At 46.7% G+C, this 18,146-nt stretch overlaps 1 protein-coding gene across 2 annotated transcripts in view; it reads right to left on the reverse strand.

Moving 5' to 3' along the window:
- Window positions 1-18,146, reverse strand: part of PLEKHM1 (pleckstrin homology and RUN domain containing M1) — a 61,707-nt gene that overhangs the window by 8,584 nt on the left and 34,977 nt on the right. For both annotated transcript variants that reach the window (XM_054014602.1, XM_054014604.1), the window contains exons 5-9: window positions 12,538-12,985; window positions 8,860-9,100; window positions 7,294-8,208; window positions 2,414-2,559; window positions 1,305-1,498 (exon numbers count right to left, since the gene is read on the reverse strand). In XM_054014602.1, coding sequence (XP_053870577.1) covers window positions 1,305-1,498; window positions 2,414-2,559; window positions 7,294-8,208; window positions 8,860-9,100; window positions 12,538-12,985 — 1,944 coding nt within the window. The remainder of the gene's footprint in view (window positions 1-1,304; window positions 1,499-2,413; window positions 2,560-7,293; window positions 8,209-8,859; window positions 9,101-12,537; window positions 12,986-18,146) is intronic.

Here is an 18,146-nt window from a genome sequence, read left to right on the forward strand (position 1 = left end):
GAAGATTTAAAAAAAATAATTTGGGATCTTTTTAATTTGTCTTCTAGTTTGAGTGTTTCACGGTCATGTTTTCCAGCTTTTTCTTCGCCAGGTGGGCTAGAAACTTTAAACACTAAAGCTGAGATATTCATGTAATCACAGGATTCCAAGAGCCGGGGCTTTAAGGAAAATGCCAACTCTGATGAGATGTGATCAGATTGCCAGAGGTGACAAACACCAAGGGTGGGCCTGCTGTCTAGTGGGGAAGTGCACAGAGGGATTCTAAGCTGCATTGGTCACAGGACTGGGGAACAGATGGGGTGTGTGGAGGGGAGGGGAGAGAAGGTGCTGCTCTGTTTCATTTTTACTTTGCATCTCCTGCCAAGTAGTTTCAGCTGTTCTCTGATTCTACAGATTCGACTCATCCTCTCCATGTGAGCATACAGGCTTTTGTTCACTCATTTCAGACTGAGTAAAGGTTGATTGCAGATTTGATTCAGGAATTTTTTAAATGTATGCTCAAGGGTGCCCAGAGCTTTGGATGGGGGCTGAGTTGGTGCTACTGTCAGGCCCCAGTAGCACCAGCAACAGCAGGACCCATCTCCAGGACAACCACAGGGTGGGTACTAAAAAAGCAAAAGCTGGCAGAGAACAATGCACAGGACCCTATCTAATGAAGGCAGGAGCACAGGGTAAGCCAAGGTGTTAAAGGTATGTATGGACCCGCAGCTTTCTGTCTTATTCAGTTCAAGAAGGGAGGTGATTTCTGACCCACTGTTTTGATGAAATGGGCCTGGCTGGAAGGCAGAGTGTGGCTAGCAGGACAATGGCTAGCACTTATCCGGCACTTCATGCTTTCCAAGGACTATAAAGGCATTAGCAAATCCTCCCGAACTCCCATGATGTGGGTAAATATCATCTCCATTTTATAAGGGAGTAAGGGAGAGGATGAGTTACTTGCTCAAATCACACAGTCAGGCAGGTGATAGAGTCAGGATTAAAACCCAGCAGTTTCTAGCTCCCATGAGTTCATTTAATTCAGTCTCCTCCAGAGAGTTACTGAGCTCCAGAACTAGACAGACCCTCTCCTTGGACCCAGGGCTGGATCACTTGGTGCTTTGGACTATCTAGCACCTCATGTCCTTTGCAGATCAACCAGAAGATTTGCACTGAAGGTGCTGCCTCTCTCAGTTTGGGGAAAGGACAGAAGAGAGAGAGGAGAGATGAATCAAGCAAAGGTTGGGAGGAAGGCAATTTGGGGTTCAGGATTGATCACTGCCTTGCGGTAAGGTTAGGATGCCTGGGAATTCTTAGAGGGACCTCACCGTTTGCTAAGCTCCTTCAGGGCCCCACTGCGACACATTATAAGGTAATCGCCAAGTAGTTTCAGCTGTTCTCTGCTTCTACAGATTCGACTCATCCTCTCCACGTGAGCATACAGGCTTTCATTCACCAATTTCAGATTAATTAAAGGTTGATTGCGGATTTGATTCAGAAATTTTAAAGCTTGTCGACAAACCTAAAATATAGAAAAAACAAGCATTGATAGGGGCTCAATTCAAAGCACAATGAAATCGATGAAAGAGTTCCCAGTTACTCCAATGGGTGTTGGAGCACTGCCTATCTGCAAAGGAAGTTTAAAAGGAAAACACAGAGGAGGAAGAAACAGTCACCGAATGGGCATCAAAAGTGCTGATTCATAGATTTTAAGGCCAGAAGGGACCATAAGATCGTTGCACCTTCCACATAACACAGGCCAGAGAATTTCATCATGACTCAAGTACACCTTCCAGAAAGTCATCCAGTCTTGAGCTGAGGACTCCAAAAGATGGAGAATCCACCACTCCTGTAGCAGCTTGTTCCAAAGGTTAATCACCTTCCCTGTTAAAAAATGTGTCTTATTTCTAATTTGAATTGGTCTGGCTTGAATTTCCTGCCATTGGTTCTTGTTCTGCCTTTCCCTACTACACTGAAGAGCCTTTCAGTGCTTGGTATTTTCTCCCTGTGAAGATACTTAATGGGGTTGGACTAGATGACCTCCGGAGGTCCCTTCCAACCCTGATATTCTATGATATACTATGATTCAATGTAATAAATTCACCTCCTGATCTTTTTGAAAATTAAACAGACGGCGCCTCCCCCAGTGTTGTAATGTCAGGCATTTTGTCCAGCCCTCAAATTATTTTTGCGGTTCTTTTCTGCACCCTCTTCAATTTTTCAACATCCTTTTTCAAGCGTGGATGCCAGAACTGCACACAATATTTGAGTACTGGTCTCACCAATGCCATATACCAGGGTAAAATCACCTTTTGCTTCTACTCACGACTGCCCCATTTTTACCACCACCACCCCAGGATTATATCAGCCTTTCTGCTGAGTAGGGGGGATCTTTAAAGAATTAGGTATCCCCTGCCTGGACCATCCATAGACTTACTACTCTTTTAGTCAAGTCCCAGTTGTGGATAAGGCGCGATGGAATCACAGACTCGTCGTCCTGATGGCAGCAGTCACAGTAATAGAGGCCAGAGAATGCACAAAGTTTGGGTTTCACAAAACTGAGTCCGATCTGTCTGGAGCAACCTTAAAAGAAGAGAGATTGAACAGTGAGAGAGTAACAAACTCGCCCCCTCATTCACTTCTGAAGATGGGTCCAAATAGCACAGCCCTTGGGAACTTTGGCAGTGTATGGAACCACACGTTGCAGAGCACATCTCTAATTATTACAGGGCAGCACAGTGCTTCAGGGCTAAAGAAAGGTCAGGAGAAAATGAGATGATGAAACCAGAAAAAGGAACAAAGGAAAATCCATCAGAGGGAGCTTTAAAGAGGGAGCATCCAGAAATAGTGACAATTGATCTGCTAAAGGAAGAAGCGTGTACTTCCCAGTGGATTAGGTTTTTTTCTGCTCTGTAGTGGGGCAGTGCAAACAGTAGGTAATGTCCATCCTGTCCAGATGATGGAGATAGGAAATCAAAGTTCTATGATGTTTTCCCCAAAGTTTTCCAGCTGACCAAAGCAGTTACAGAAAAAACAAAAACGTGGAAAACTAAAATAAATAAAATCAAATAGTGAGCAGCAAGACAATAAGGAAAATGACTGACTCCAACTACTGAGGCATGCATACTATTGTAGTGAGACTACTTCCTGGGAAGAGAAAGATAGGGGCAGAGTCTCAGGCTATGTCTACAGAGAGCTCTCCTGCTGACAAAATGACACCACCCCCAGGGCCAGCTCTAGGTTTTTTGCTGTCCCAAGCAAAAAAATTTTTGGCTGCCCCCCCCAGCCCTGGGCTCCTCGCCGCACCCCCCTGCTGCCCCAGTCCTGGGCTCTCCCCCCCACCCACACCCCCTCCCGCCCCAGCTCTGGGCTTCCTCATTCCTCCCCACCATTGCCCCCACACACACACCTCCTGCCGTCCCAGCCCTGGGCTCTCTCCCCCTCTCCCCCCACCGCACCCTCCTTCCGCTGCAGCCCTGGGTCACTGGTAACTCGCTCCCATGGCAGGTCATTCAGCAGGAATTTTAGATGTGCACAGAACACAGACAGGATTGGTTCCCATATGGTTACAGAACTGCAGTAAAGTGGAACAATTTTCAGCTTGTGTGATTGGAGGATATCTGGATACATATTATAAGACTGTCCTACATAAATGAGGAAAAGTTGAGGTGCCTTTATTATTCTTTTGTTCCACTCTTTCTTTCTATGGGGAATTTGCCAATGCAATATCACTGTCTTCCTTTTAAACAAACAAACAAACAAAAGGCAATGGCTGTTGAAAATAGCAATTCCAGTCCTAATAACCACTGGGAAGCATTTCTTGCTCAATTTTATCCTACCTTTTCTAGAGCAAGTTACAGTGGATCAGTATATTTGATTTGGGAGAAATGAAGTAACAGCTGTCCAAACTGAGCTTGAGCACTCCTGAATTTTGAGGTGTTCAAATCTGGAAGGCAGGTGCTGGCGGGGGGGTTGTGGCACTGTGGGGGAGCACGGCAGCATGTATGCAGCAGTGTGTCTGGCATTGCACGGAGCCAGACACGCTGGTCTGAGTGGCACGGTAAGGGGGCTGGGGGGCTGGATGGGGCGGAAGTTCGGGGGGGCAATCAGGGGCAGGGAGAAGGGGGGGTTAGATGGGTCAGTGGGTTGGGGGGGCAGTCAGGGGACAGGCAGCAGTTGGATAGGCATGGGAGTCCCGGGGGTTTGTCAGGGGACAGGTAGGGGGTGGGGTCCTAGGGCGGAAGTTGGGGAGGGTCTCAGTTGGGGACAAGGAGAAGGGAGGCTTAGATGGGGTCCCAAGGGGCAGTTAGGGGCAAGGGTCCCAGGAGGGGGCAATCAGGGGACAAGGAGCAGCGGCGCTTAGATAGGGGGAGAGGTCCTATCTACTCCCTCCGGGGGGCAGTTAGGGGCAGGGGTCCCGGGAGGGGGTGATTAGGGGACAGGGAGAGGGGGGGGTTGGATGGGTTGGGGTTTCTGTGGGGGGCAGTCGGAGGGAGTGGATGGTGGCAGGGTGGGGCTACCCTCCCTCCCTGTGGAGTGTCCTATTTTTTGAATGTTAAAATATGGTCTCCCTACTCACAGTGCAGCTCTCCATTCACAGCAGGCTGCAGCATGAGGTCTCAGCTACCTCCGTCCCTCCCCCTTTCCTGTTGGTAGTGGCCAAGGGAATGCTGGGAAATGTAGTTCTTTCCCTGCTCCAGGGCTGGCTCTATAGGCAGGGAGCTAACCAAGGAACTACAGCTCCTAGGGCCCCCTGTTGGTTCTCAGCTCCCATGCTGGAGACTGCCGCCCCTGCAAATGGGCTGCCCCAAGCACGTGCTTGCTTTGCTGGTGCCTAGAGCCGCCCCTGACCACCCCCAACGAGGGGCAGTAGCTTTGTCAGCGGGAGAACATCTCCTGCCAACAAAGCGCTATCCACGGCACTTTTTGTCAGTAAAACTTTTGTCGGTCAGGGGTGTGTTTTTTCACAAACACAAAACAAAAGTTTTACTGATGAAAGTGCAGTGTACACATAGCCTTAGTCTGGCATGGCCAGCTAGGGACAAAGAAAAATCTGCTTAGCGAGAAAGCTGTTCTCTGGGAAGCCCTGGGGGAAAGCAGACAGGTCATGGCTCCCAAGGACCTGTCTATTGAGGTGTGGGCCCCTAATTCTTACTGTTTGCCTTTGCAGCCAGCTCCTCAGCAAGCGGGGGATGGTGTGGGAGAGAGCGGTCCAGCAGTCAGGTGTCTCCAGTGTCACCTCTTCTCCCTCCTGCACCTTCCTGACACAGGCCTAAGAAGCAATCTACCAGGAGTGCCCTGGCATTGTCTTCACTAGAATCAATGGAGGCTGAGATATTAAACTGAATCCATTCAATTTGTATCCAACCAAGTAACTGCCTGTCGCTGGCCTTGAACGTTCTGATGGAGAATGAATTAGATCAGGTGAGAGTCAAACAGAATTAAACTAAAGGTGGCAACATTTGTATTTGGTAACACTTGGTCTTTTAGTGCCACCCTGAACTGTGGTTCTACTCTGAAAAGTGACTATGTAAACAATAACTGCTTCTAACTCAGCAGATCTGTTCCTTGTCTGTATCCAAATATGATCTGACTATGTCTTACTCCTCTTAGCCCTGCAGAGCCAACGCAGCAACAGGGACCAGAATCTTTCCTTGCTGATGCAACCTCTGCGACGGAGAATCCACCATGACCTTTGATAAGTTGTTCCCATGGGTAATTACTCTCACTGTTAAAAATGTAAAAAGAATGAGGAGTACTTGTGGCACCTTAGAGACTAACAAATGTATTTGGGCATAAGCTTTCGTGGGCTATAACCCATTTAATGGTAATCAGGATGGCTCATTTTCAACAGGCCATCCTCATTATCACTACAAAAGTTTTTTGTTCTCCTGCTGATAATAGCCCACCTCAATTGATTACTCTCGTTACAATTGGTATGGCAACACCCATTGTTTCATGTTCTCTGTGTATATATATATCTTCCTCCTGTATTTTCCACTGAATGCATCCGATGAAGTGGGTTTTAGCCCATGAAAGCTTATGCTCAAATAAATTTGTTAGTCTCGAAGGTGCCACAAGGACTCCTCGTTCTTTTTGCTGATACAGACTAACACAGCTACCACTCTGAAAGCTGTTAAAAATGTGTGACTTATTTCTATAGATGTGACCAGCTAGTAAAGCTGACACACAGTCTCCTCTGTGGCTAGATAAAAAAAAAGTCCAGGCTCAGCTAGGGATGTAGAAACACTTAGAAAGAGCTGTTGGAAACCAAATAAACTGGATTCTTGGATCTAGCTTTCCCCTGTGGGTTCATTTTGGTGACACCTTGGGTAATGATTTCTTCTTGCTAGTCACATCCCACGTAAGTGGCTTTGTGTGGCAAATGGGGAACAAGTCACCCTTGCTGGAGTCAGTGAACATGGGAGCAGAACCTGACGGAGCAGGCTGCTGGGTACAGCTCTCAGCAGGTGGAGAGAAGAGTGCATTGCAGAGTCTAAAGCTACAGACGGCTTGGAGCCAGGGTCTCTCTCTAAACTCCTATCCTTCTCTTCCTTCTCTCCCTGTGGTAGTACAAATGGGCTACAAGCTGCTCCTGAGAGAGCGCAAGTGGCGGACAGCAAAGAGAAGTCTGGATGGAAAATCTAGATTCCCAATCAGGCCAGTTTAAAGGGTTATAAAATGACTGAAGACAGAGGAAAGCAAAGCTCAGACGGAGACTGTTCCACCTGGCAGAGACAGGAAGTTGGGCTGGCACTGCAAAACACTCAGTCTGCGGCTTCCATCTATCAAGAGCAGAATATCCGTTATTAGGACAGAAGGAACTGAAGTTTCAGAAATGAATAGACACACCCGAGATAGTTAGAGACTGAGTGGGAAAGATAAAATGGGAGTTAAAAGAAAGTGCTGAAAAACACAGGAAACTTTATAGGAGTGACAGAGAAGTCTGAAGGGGATTTTTCAAGTTTAATCAACTTACCATATTAAAGAAAAGGCAAATTAAGCTTTATGTAGAAATCAATGATTGTTATCCTATTAAATCAAAATGACCTCATATATTAGGAGGTATGTGTTTGTGGTTAAATGAATGTTTTACATAAGAAGGTTGTCACACTTGTACTATAAAGCTGTTAAAGTTAAATTACTTGTCACTGGAATATTGATCCTTTAGAACATGCACTTATTCCTCATGATTTGCCCATGTTTATCCCACAGGTCATAGCCATGACTTTCAGCTGTGATGCCCCATTAACCCAGTCCTGGCCTCTCTAGCAGAGGCTGAAGTAAGTGAGCAAATCAAAGCCAACATGTACCTACCTGCACATATGAAGCTCTGGGAGTCCAGTCCTTTCTCCATGGGGATGGCCACCAGATATTGTAAGAAAAAGCCATTTTCCTTTACAGTGTTTTTCAAGATTGCCTGAGAATTCCCATCCAAATTGCCACCAAGTGTCAGCGCTTCCTCTGCAGTTTCGAGATATGAGGTTAATACTCTACGAACAAGCCCCCTCCATGCTGCGGCAGCATCAGCACTCTCAGCTTGCAGCTTCAAAATGGCTTTAGAGGTTATCACCTTGAAAAACGCAGGCCCACCAAGACTTGTGTCAGGAAGAATGTCTTGGATTGTCTCTATTCCATAGCTGTTGCTTAATATTTTTTCATGGTTTTTTACTTTAAAGCATTTTAAAGCTTCTAACGACAAGGAAAAAATAAAAGGAGCCCAAGCTTTATCTACATCCATATAAAGAACTGATTCTTTAATGGCATCTAATTCTGGTGCAAGAGAAGACGTCCAATCATAGGCATTTCCAGCTGTGTTGTTGTACTGGAGCAAAGCAGCTGAGTCACTGAGCAACACTCCAACTGTGTGTCCTTCAAGGTCGTCTTCTGGACAGTCAAGCGTCTCCCATTCCTCCTCTTGCTGAGGCCGACACTTGTGTAGAGCCTCATGTATCCTGTCTAGCCAGTCCTCAGCTTCATCTCGGGAAGGAGCTCGTAAGGACAGTTTCTTACCAGAGAACACCAGCTCAAACCGGCCATCACTGTGAACCAGCCCCAGCGACTCGCATCGCAGCAGAGAGTAATTCTCACTGTAAATCCGCTCTTCGTGGTCCAGGAAGAGGCGGAACTCCAGTGGGGATAACTCACAGAAGAACTCTTTCCAGAGGCCCATTGCTCCCCTCCTCTCCAGACTGCCCAGCTTCAGGAGGCCTCGGAACGGATTGGAAAGACCTTTGGGAAGACAAGGCATTTCCATGAAACCGGGAAGAATATGATCGACAAAGCAGAGAAAAGCCAATAAACAATTCACACTAGCATGCAAATAAACAGCATTAAAAATATTCAATAGACACAGCTGAATCTGTTAGAGACTGGCCTGATTTTCCATTACTCTCTACTGCGATGCACCTTGCATTGATACCAGTGTAAAACGAGTGTGTAAAAACTCCTCAGTGAGAATTGTAACTCTGCCTGCACTTTGCATTGGTATCAGTGATTACACATCTGAGCCACGGGGGAGAAAGGCATCCTTAGGGCTTGTCTACACTAGAGAAATTTTCTAAATATTTCCAGTCACTGTTAATGTGAGCTCAGCAACACTGGGAGCCCAAACATAGCTGACACTATTGGCCCTGTTGTTATTAACAGTGTCATCTAAACCTGCTCAGAACTGGTCTGATCAGAATAATGTGGTGTAAACCACTTATTTCACAATGAGGATTTGCCAGGTAGTTTCCAGAAAGAACAAGCTGATTTCCAGCTCTCCCCAGTATATAGGCACCCACAGCAGAAAGGAAGGCTAAAAAAGGGCATGGACTCTTCAATGAGATGACTTTTCATCCCATTTCCCAGCTGGTCCATTCTTGGTTGGAATGCACATACCGATCTGCCTGCGATGAACAACATGGAAGCCCTTTTGTTCCTGGTCAGGGGATGGCTTGGGCTTCCCAGTCTTTGAAGAGGATAAGAAGGGTCCCTCCAAATCGAGTGCACTGATCAGTTCTGTGGACCGGCCTTCTCTGGCCCCCTCAAGAGAGGACCCATAAGAATCAGTTAGGCCTTTACTGCTCCCTTCTGGAGAAGGCCTGTAGAAATCGTCTTCTGATATCCAGCTCCTTCTTTTCTATTTAAAAAAAAGAACTGAAATATTACTGAACTTTGGCCAGAATCCTGTAAACATATCCACGCTTAAATTGACACATGAGTGGAACCACTAACTGCAGTGGGACCGCTCACATGTATAAAACGAAGCAGGTACATAAATACATAAAGGGTCAGGGTTTAACTGCCTACAAACTCAAGAATATTTACCTTTTAATGAGTTACAAATGTTTGTAAGCTGCACTAGCAGCTCTCTGTATCTAATTACTGGTCAGTTAGTCAGTCAGCACCCCAGTGCATAGCCAAGACAAGTTCTCTCTCCTTGGTCACTGCAGTTAACTGAACAAGATTTTTCACCGGGAGGTCAGGGTGGGAAGTTTTCAGCATCCTCCTAAACACCCCAAGGGATCCACCATTTATCCCACCATGATCAAAGAGACCTAATTTTGTAGCTGCCATTTCCACCATCACAAAGCACTGAATGAGACGCCATCTACATCTGGCTATTGCTGCTTCTAAATGAGCAACACTAGGCAACCTTTTCCCCCCACCCCACTCCTTTAGTGCTGCGCTGCAGAGCTCTTAGAACAGGTGCTTGCATTAAGTTTGCATCCAAGCTGAGTTGCTTCTACATACTTGCTCCTCAGTTGAGCTACTTTTCTGCTCTTGGACTTTATCTAAATCATATAAACACTTCTAGTTGACTGTGTCTTCTAACTACAACTGCAAGATCAAATACTGCCCTCAGTTAAACCCATGCAGCCCAAGTGGCTTTTTGAAGTCCAAAAAAATTACATAGATCCCTAGATTCCAAGGCCAAAAGGGACCACTTGATCCTCTAATCTGACCTCCTGTATAAACACAGGCTGTAGAATTCCCCAACATAATTCCTGTTTAAACTAGACCAAATCTTTAAAAAAAAATAAATAAGAACATAATAAGAACAGAAGAATGGCCACACTGAGTCAGACAAATAGTCCATCTAGCCCAGTGTCCTGTCTTCCGACAGTGGCCAATGCCAGGTGCCCCAGAGGGAATGAACAGAACAGGTAATCATCAAGTCGCCCATGCCCAGCTCTTGGCAAAGAGAGGCTAGGGACACCATCTCTGCCCATTCTGGCTAATAGCCATTGATGGACCTATCCTCCATAAACTTATCTAGTTCTTTTTTGAACCCTGTTATAGTCTTGGCCTTCACAATATCCTCTGGCAAGGAGTTCCACAGGCTGACTGTGCGTTGTGTGAAAAAATAATTCCTACATGCAATCTTGATGTAAAAATTCCCAGTGAGGGAGAATTCACCATAACCTTTGGTAAATTCTTCCAATGATTAACCCACCCCGTTTAACATTTACATCTTATTTCCAGTCTGAATTTGTCCAGTTCTCCTTTATCTTCTATTTTGTGGATGCCCTCAAACTGTAGTGGATTAGAGAAGGACAATTTCCAGTAACAGAAGCCATGTTTGTTTGTCCCTGTCCTATCATGTCAATCTAGGCATTTGAAAATTCTATTTTTAATCACTGTAATGCCCAGGATCACCGTTTGCATGTTTTTTTAAAGAGGCAGGTAGCACATTTGCTACCTTCCAGTATCATAGGTAAATTTGAGATGCACATTTTGGTCAACAGCTCTGCTTTCAAGTTCCTTCAGAACTCAGGGCTCTACTATCTGGTCTTAGTAATGTGTTGTTCTTTAATTGACCAATTTGTTCCAGCACCTCCTATTTTAATGCATCTGGCAAAGAGGACTTTTGCTATTGTTAAAAGTGCATGAGAAGGAAAAGGACTCAGCCAAAAAGGGAACGAAAGAGCATGCACTGCTAGTCTGATGTCTGGTCTTCTGAATCTTTATATGAACTAAGAAAACTATATTTTTTTGGGAAAAAGATATATATGTTGTTTTCTCATTAACTTTGAACCCATCCTGAAGCAAGCGTCTATCAGTATTGTGGAGTGGCGCCTACCGCTCTTGGAGTTCTGCAAGCAGGTATAGGCACCCTAGAACAATAACCCCAGACACCTGCTCCAGACTAGTTTAAGCCTATTCCCTTAGATTAGGTACTTCTCCATTTCATACACAGACTCTTCAATTCATGATAAGAAACACTGATTATCTCTGAGCTGTTCAACAGGGTGATATCTTCCACCAATTCCTTAGTCACACTTTAACAGCTGCTCTAATAAAATGATCACTGCTAATTTGTTCCATCTAATTTTCAAGCATTCTTATGATTTGACCGTGAGCTAAATCTTATTCACTTATTTTTTTGGGAAAAAACACTGTCCCTTCTGTTTGGTAAAGGGACAGTCCCCAAACACAAGGCAGCCAGCCCCAATATACACAATGAACAGGAAGATTATGTTTACTCTAGAATCAGGAATGACTCATGCAGGACAATAACAGGTATTTAAGCACGATGGAATTTCCTGTTGATATCCAGAGGTTATGAATAGATCAACCAAACTACAGCCAAGTGGCAGAATAGATAATATGGTCACTGAGCATTTTAAAGGAGTAGATATCAACAAGAGAAATTGTTTAGGATGGTTTAAGGATATATGGTAATAGAATTAGGATATAATGATGAGTCACGAGATGGAATTAAGCAAAGCACAATTTGGCCTGAATATCAGGAAACATTTCCAAGCAGTGAAATCTAGCTGATTATTCCAGTCAGCCAACAAAAGTAGTGGGACCCCTTCACTCGAGACATTTAAACTAGACTGAGCATTGGAGAGAACGAGCCTGCACTGGCCTCTGTGACCAGATGTTTGACATTGCATGTAGCAACACCTAGCAGATCTTTTCCATTGGAAAGTGGGGATTTATTTCTGTGGCCAGTCCTTGCTTGGCTATCTCCCTTAGGACCACAAATCAAGAGAAACTCTCTTGTCACTTACCATTGTGGAATGCCAATTCTCAGACTGTTCTTTCAAACTGCAAAGGATCTAGGGCCAGATTTTCAGCAGGGCTCAGCAGCTTCCATTGAGAACTTCTCCCTCCACCAAGAACAATGGAAGCTACTGTGTGAGGAGCCCTTTGAAAAATCCAGCCACCCTTTCATGTAAGTGTTATGCGTGCTGGGCTCTTACCTGACTGCCTAGCTCTGACAGCTTTTGGTGATGCATTTGCCAGGTGATCTAATTAGTATTGATTTCTCCAAAGCCTAGTGCAGCAGTGTGACTTTCAGCTACAGCAAAGTACGTATGGAGCAAGGAACATTTTTCATTTCAACTCTGTAGTGAACCTGTGCATATGTACCACATGTAGCAGTATTCTTGATTAGTATCAGAGTGACAAGGAGACCAAAACCCACTGTATATGGGGCTTAACTTAAAATGAACAGCAACCTGGACGTCCTCATTGCCTTCTACATAACATTCTTTTTACGCTTCCTAACCACTTCCCCCACTTGATTAGCTGCGAAGAACATGGAAAAATAATTGTAACACCTACTGGACAAGCTGTTGCTGGTGAAAGAAAGAATTCTGTCACTGGGCTGAGATCCTCTTGGCTTTCCTTATGACCGTTTATCTTACTGGTTCCATCTTTATCTTCTGGGTTAATAATGTAAAGCTGTTGGGATGAATCTTTGTCTGCTGCACCACTGTGTGTTATGATTGGCTGAGACAACAACTGGATTCCTGTAACATGTGAAGGAGGATCTGATATCTTGCTGGCTTTAGCTAGATCGTCCACACAGATGGACTGTGGGTTGTGTGTGTCAGGAAGCGGTGCAGAACAAAGAGTGCTCTCCGCTGTTGCATTTAAATGCAGGTGAGAGGCTCTGGAGACAGCAGGAGGAAGTGTGGGCTGCAATGGGGCAGGCGCCAATAGATTAGGACGGTGCGGTTCTTCTGTAGGTTCAGAGACTTGCTGTACTTTGCTGAATTCAGACAATACCCTTAAAACAAAGTTTAGGCAAATAAAAAAAAAAGTGAATAGACCGAACAAAGTCTGCTACATCATTGGTTCCCAGAGGTCATGTGATTATAAAAATAAGTCCCCTCAGGGTTTCAGCCTCTGAAGTACTGTACAGCTTGAAATGATCTACCCCATGCCATTTGTCTAGGTTCTAATAAATCCACTATACTTGTTTCATAGATTCTAAGGCCAGAAGGGACCATCGTGATCATCTACTCGGATCTCCTGCTCAGCACAGGCCCCAGGACTTCCCTTACTTTCTGTTTGAACTAGAGCATTTATTTTAGACAAGCAACCTATCCTGATTTAAAAGTTGCCAGGGCTCCTGGAAGGGTGAAGCAGAGCTACCAAATCACAAAGCTGGGGATAGATACCAGCTACCAAACCACTGGGGTGGATGAAGTGGTGGAGCCAGGACATCAACTCTTCAAGCTGTCCGCCCTCCATAGCCTCAGAAACCTGGAGCCCCAAGCAGCAGCAGAAATGCTACCATTGCACCAATCAAACTACATTTTCCCTATCCTTACTTGATTTTCCTCTTTAGAAGGTACTGTGCATCCAAACCCTGTGACATCACAGCATCTTGGTTGTCTATGGTTGCCAATTATGATAAACTGCTGTGTGTTAGCCCTGCACATCCATGTTAGAATTTACTGGAGATAAGGCATGATGTACCGCTTCTGTGTCAAGCTTGAGGACTGGAAAAAGGGGTATTCTGCACAGTCATGGAATGGCCTCTCCAAGTCAAAATGTGAGAGCTCCTCATTCACTCATGAGAATCACCACATTTATAAGAAAAATAAATGTTCAGGTAAAAATAATTTGCTTTCTATACCAAAGTGTTCAAAGCCAGCCCAACTAGAGAGTTGGGATACGTCCTTCAAACTATTCATATCCTGAATATACTTGGGAGTTTGCTTTTAAACCACTCCTGAGTCATTACTTTTAACTGCTATTCATTGTAGGTCCCCCAGATAGCAATTGTGAAAAAACAGGACAGGGGGTGGGGAGTAACAGGTGCCTATATAAGAAAAAGTCCCAAAAAACGGGACTGTCCCTATAAAAACGGGACATCTGGTCACCCTACCAGAAGAGAGCTTTGCACATGTATTAGAATTACATATTGCAATTTTGCATGACTGCTTTGATCATGACACATGTGCCTAGCTATGGTTTGTGTGTCAAATTTCCAATACAAATAAGTATTCATAGCTGTAAAAAGCAATTAGCAGCAGTGCTCTGGTCAGTCAAGAGACTGTTTCATGCTCCTTTGCTCTCAATTTTGATCTCAGCATAACCTCAAACCAAAAATCTTTCCATCATTAACCTAATCAAATCAAAATGGGTTCTCATAACCTCAAGAAATGAAAGGTTTTTTTGGAATCTAAAACTGGTGCCAATGTTGTTAATCAGGGTGATACATGAGGTGGAATTGAATCAAACTATGATCTGCTGAACTCATGCTGGCTCTGCAGGGCTCTTGCCGTTTGTCAGTAATCTAAACATAGCTGACAAGACAATAGTCACAGCGTGACTTTTTTGACCACAGCCCCATTTTAAAACCAAACTCAACAAGAGGGTGTTTGCCTGTTTAGTTCTAGGTGAGACAACGCCCTTTTAATTTTGATGGTGATAGTGAAAACATTTGCGGTCCAGCTGTTTCTGGTTTCGTCTCTGTCCTGACATGCAAGGGGTTCTACATAGCTACATCAAAAGAAGGATTCAAACGAACTGTTTACAGGCTGCAAACACTGCAGCTCCTCTAAGTTACTGGAGAAATTAGAAATCTGTTTTTCTCATAGAGTCTGTAAACAGGGGAGTTTCAGTGGGAGTTCTGTTGGAGGAGGTTTTTGTATTTTGTGTATTGTATTTTGTAGTTATATGTGTGGAGGCTGGTAGGGGCAGTGTGCTGGGAGAGAAGCTGAGCCCTGACTGGGGGCGGGGCTTCTCTGCTTAGGGGTCCTATAAAGGTAGCCAGCCAGTCATGCAGTAGCGTAGACAGCTGCAGCGGTACAGGAGCCAGCAAACAGATGTAAACAGGGGAGTTTGCGGGGGAGCCTAAGAGAGCTAGGCAGAGGAATAGACAGGCTAGTGAAGGGAGGGGGTGGTGTTCTGCCAGTGTTCTGGTACCCGTTGGGGGTTTGTTTTGCTGTGGGTGGTGGGGGTTTGGTTTGGTTTGGTTTGTGTTTCCCGGACTAACAGGTTTTAGGTGGGAAGGCTACGACCGATACAGAGGCAGCAGTGGAAGACACAATGAGGATGACTGGATGTGGAAGCTGCGGCACGTACATGATCCTAGAGGGGGGACCTGAAAAGAGTTTCGTCTGCATGAAGATCGAGCTGATGGAAGAAAAGATCCGAGGATTGGAGATGCAGGTGGAAACTCTGGTTGAGTTTAGAAGGGGTTCGAGCAGATGATGGAGCAAAGACATGAGGAGGCTGAAGGGAAAAGCTCAGACTTGCAGATGGAAGCAGGACCAAAGAACTCTGAGGGGGGACTGCTGGGTGAGGAAAGTGGACAGTGGGAGCATGTGACTAAGAGAATCAGGCAGAGGAAAAGACAGGCTAGTGAAGGAGAAATAGAGCTCAGGAACAGGTTTGCGGAGTTGGAAAATGAAGAAGGGGCACAGCAGGTGGTCGCTGAAGGTGAGAGGGCAAGGAAGAAGAGAAGAGCAGCTACTTCTATAGCAGGCCTGCACAACTTTTAAAGCGGCGAGGGCCATATTACTCCAAAGAAAACAGCTGAGGGCCGAACCCCCCCCAGCACCACCCGCCCCCCCAAAACACAATCCCCCCAGCGCGCCACCCAGCCCCCCTGAAACACAACTCCCCCCCAGCACCGCCCGCCTTGCAAAAACAGCGGTATTGAACCTTGGTAATGTGTTATAGTGGGCCCCTAAGGTAGTATAATTAAGGTAAAAGAAAAATGTCTTTTTGCTAGAAGTAGAATAAGATCTTCCCCCCACTTTGTAATCAATTGCCCTGTTGAATGAATGAGGTGTGACTGAGGAAGGCATGAAAGGCAGCATCTCCAGACAGCTGCAACCCTTGGAGAGGGGATAGGAGCCAGACCAGATCAGTAGAACAGGTCAGCTACCGACTCGTAGCTCGTCTCCTCAGCCCCCAAACCCCCGCTCGCCTCCTCAGTCCCCCTCCCCCACCGCTGGCTCACCTGCCCCCTTGCTTGCCTCCTCAGCCCCCCCACCCCGGCCGCTGGCTCACCCGCCCCCCTGCCACTGCCCGCCCACTTGCCTCCTCAGCCCCCCACGGCTCACCTGCCCCCCCCCACTGCCTGCCCGCTTGCCTCCTCCGCCGGCTCACCTGCCCCCCCGCCACTGTCCGCCCGCTCACCTCCTCAGCCCCCCACCCCCCTGGCCAGTGATGAGCTGCCAAAATCTTAACCGGTTCCCTCCTCACCCCACAAGGGGGTTGTGGCCCGCTCCCAGGGACTCCTGCCCCATCCACCCCCCCTTCCCTGTCCCCTGACTGCCCCCCGCCACCCCATCCAACCCCTCCTCTCATTCCTGATGGCCCCCCGGGACCCCTGCCCCATCCAACCACCCCTTCTCCCTGTCCCCTGACCGCCCCTGGAACCCCTGACTGCCCCCCGCCACCCCATCCAACCTCCCCCCTCCTTCCTGATGGCCCCCCCCGGGACTCTTGCCTCCATTCAACCCCCCGTTCCTCACCCTCTGACCGCCCCGACCCAGCAGCTCATCTCTGCTCTGTCTCCGCCTCCCTCGGCCTGAGCGCGAAGCTGCCGCACCGCTTCTCTGCCCTCCCAGGCTTCCCGCACGAACAGCTGATTTGCGGGAAGCCGGGGAGAGCGTTCAGGGCAAGAGGCGGAGCAGAGGTGAGCTGGGGCCAGCCGCCGGCTCACCTGCCCCCCGCCACTGCCCTCCCGCTCGCTTCCTCAGCACCTCTCCCTCACCCGCTGCTTGCCTATTCCCCCCCCCCCCCCCCCACGGGCCGCACAGTGAGCCCACGTGGGCCGTATGTTGTGCAGGCCTGTCCTGTAGGAAGAGGGGAAGAGTCAATGGAGATAACACCAAATATGAGCCCCAGGAGGATACAGGATGGGTTGTGGAGGATTGCAAGGGACAATAGAAATTGATAGGACTTGCAGCCAGAGAGAACAGGGGATAGACCAGAGAATCGCACCATCACCAGGAAAAGGCAGGTCTACGTGATTGGGGACTCCTTACTGAGAAGAATAGAAAGGCCTGTAACTAGAGTTGATCCAGAGAACAGAAGGGTGTGCTGTCTGGCAGGCGCTAAGATACGGGATGTGGACCTGAGGCTGAAAAGGATCCCAACGGAAGTGGGAAAGAATCTGCTGATTGTCCTTCATGAACGATACGGCTAGATTCTCGCTGGAACGTATTAAGGGAGACTATGCCATGCTGGGGAAGGAAATCAAGGCTCAGGTGATCTTCAGTGGGATTCTGCCTGTTCCTAGAGAAGGACAACAAAGGTGTGACAAGATTATGGCGATCAACAGATGGCTCAGGCAGTGGTGCTAGAAGGAGGGCTTTGGGATGTATAGCCACTGGGAAGCATTCATGGACAGAGGACTGTTCTCTCGGGATGGACTTCACCTGAATAAGGAGGGAAATAGACTTCTAGGATGGAGGCTTGCACAACTGATTAAAAGAGCTTTAAACTAGGAATTTGGGGGAGATGGTTGGGAGATGTCCAGGTAATCTCCACGCCGGAATTTAACATTGAGAGGGAAGAAAACGAAGTAAGAAAGGATGCAGCTGTGGGTATGAGAATGGACATAAGGAGGAAGGATAGTGTAGATACCAGTCTAATAGGTGACACAGGCGGTAGAATGTCTGCCTAATTGGGTAAAGAATGTTAGTGAAGCCAAACAGAAAAAATTAATATGTTTGTACACTAATGCAAGGAGCCTAGGTAACAAAATGGAGGAACTAGAGCTACTGGTGCAGGAAGTGAAACCAGATATTATAGGGATAACTGAAACATGGTGGAATAGTAGTCATGACTGGAATACAGGTATTGAAGGGAATGTGCTGTTTAGGAAAGATGGAAATAAAGGCAAAGGTGGTGGAGTAGCATTGTATATCAATGAGGAGATAGACTGTAAAGAAATAAGAAGTGATGGAATGGATAAGACA

Source organism: Malaclemys terrapin, chromosome 25 (genome assembly GCF_027887155.1).
Source record: "Malaclemys terrapin pileata isolate rMalTer1 chromosome 25, rMalTer1.hap1, whole genome shotgun sequence".
NCBI classification, from domain to species: domain Eukaryota; kingdom Metazoa; phylum Chordata; order Testudines; family Emydidae; genus Malaclemys; species Malaclemys terrapin.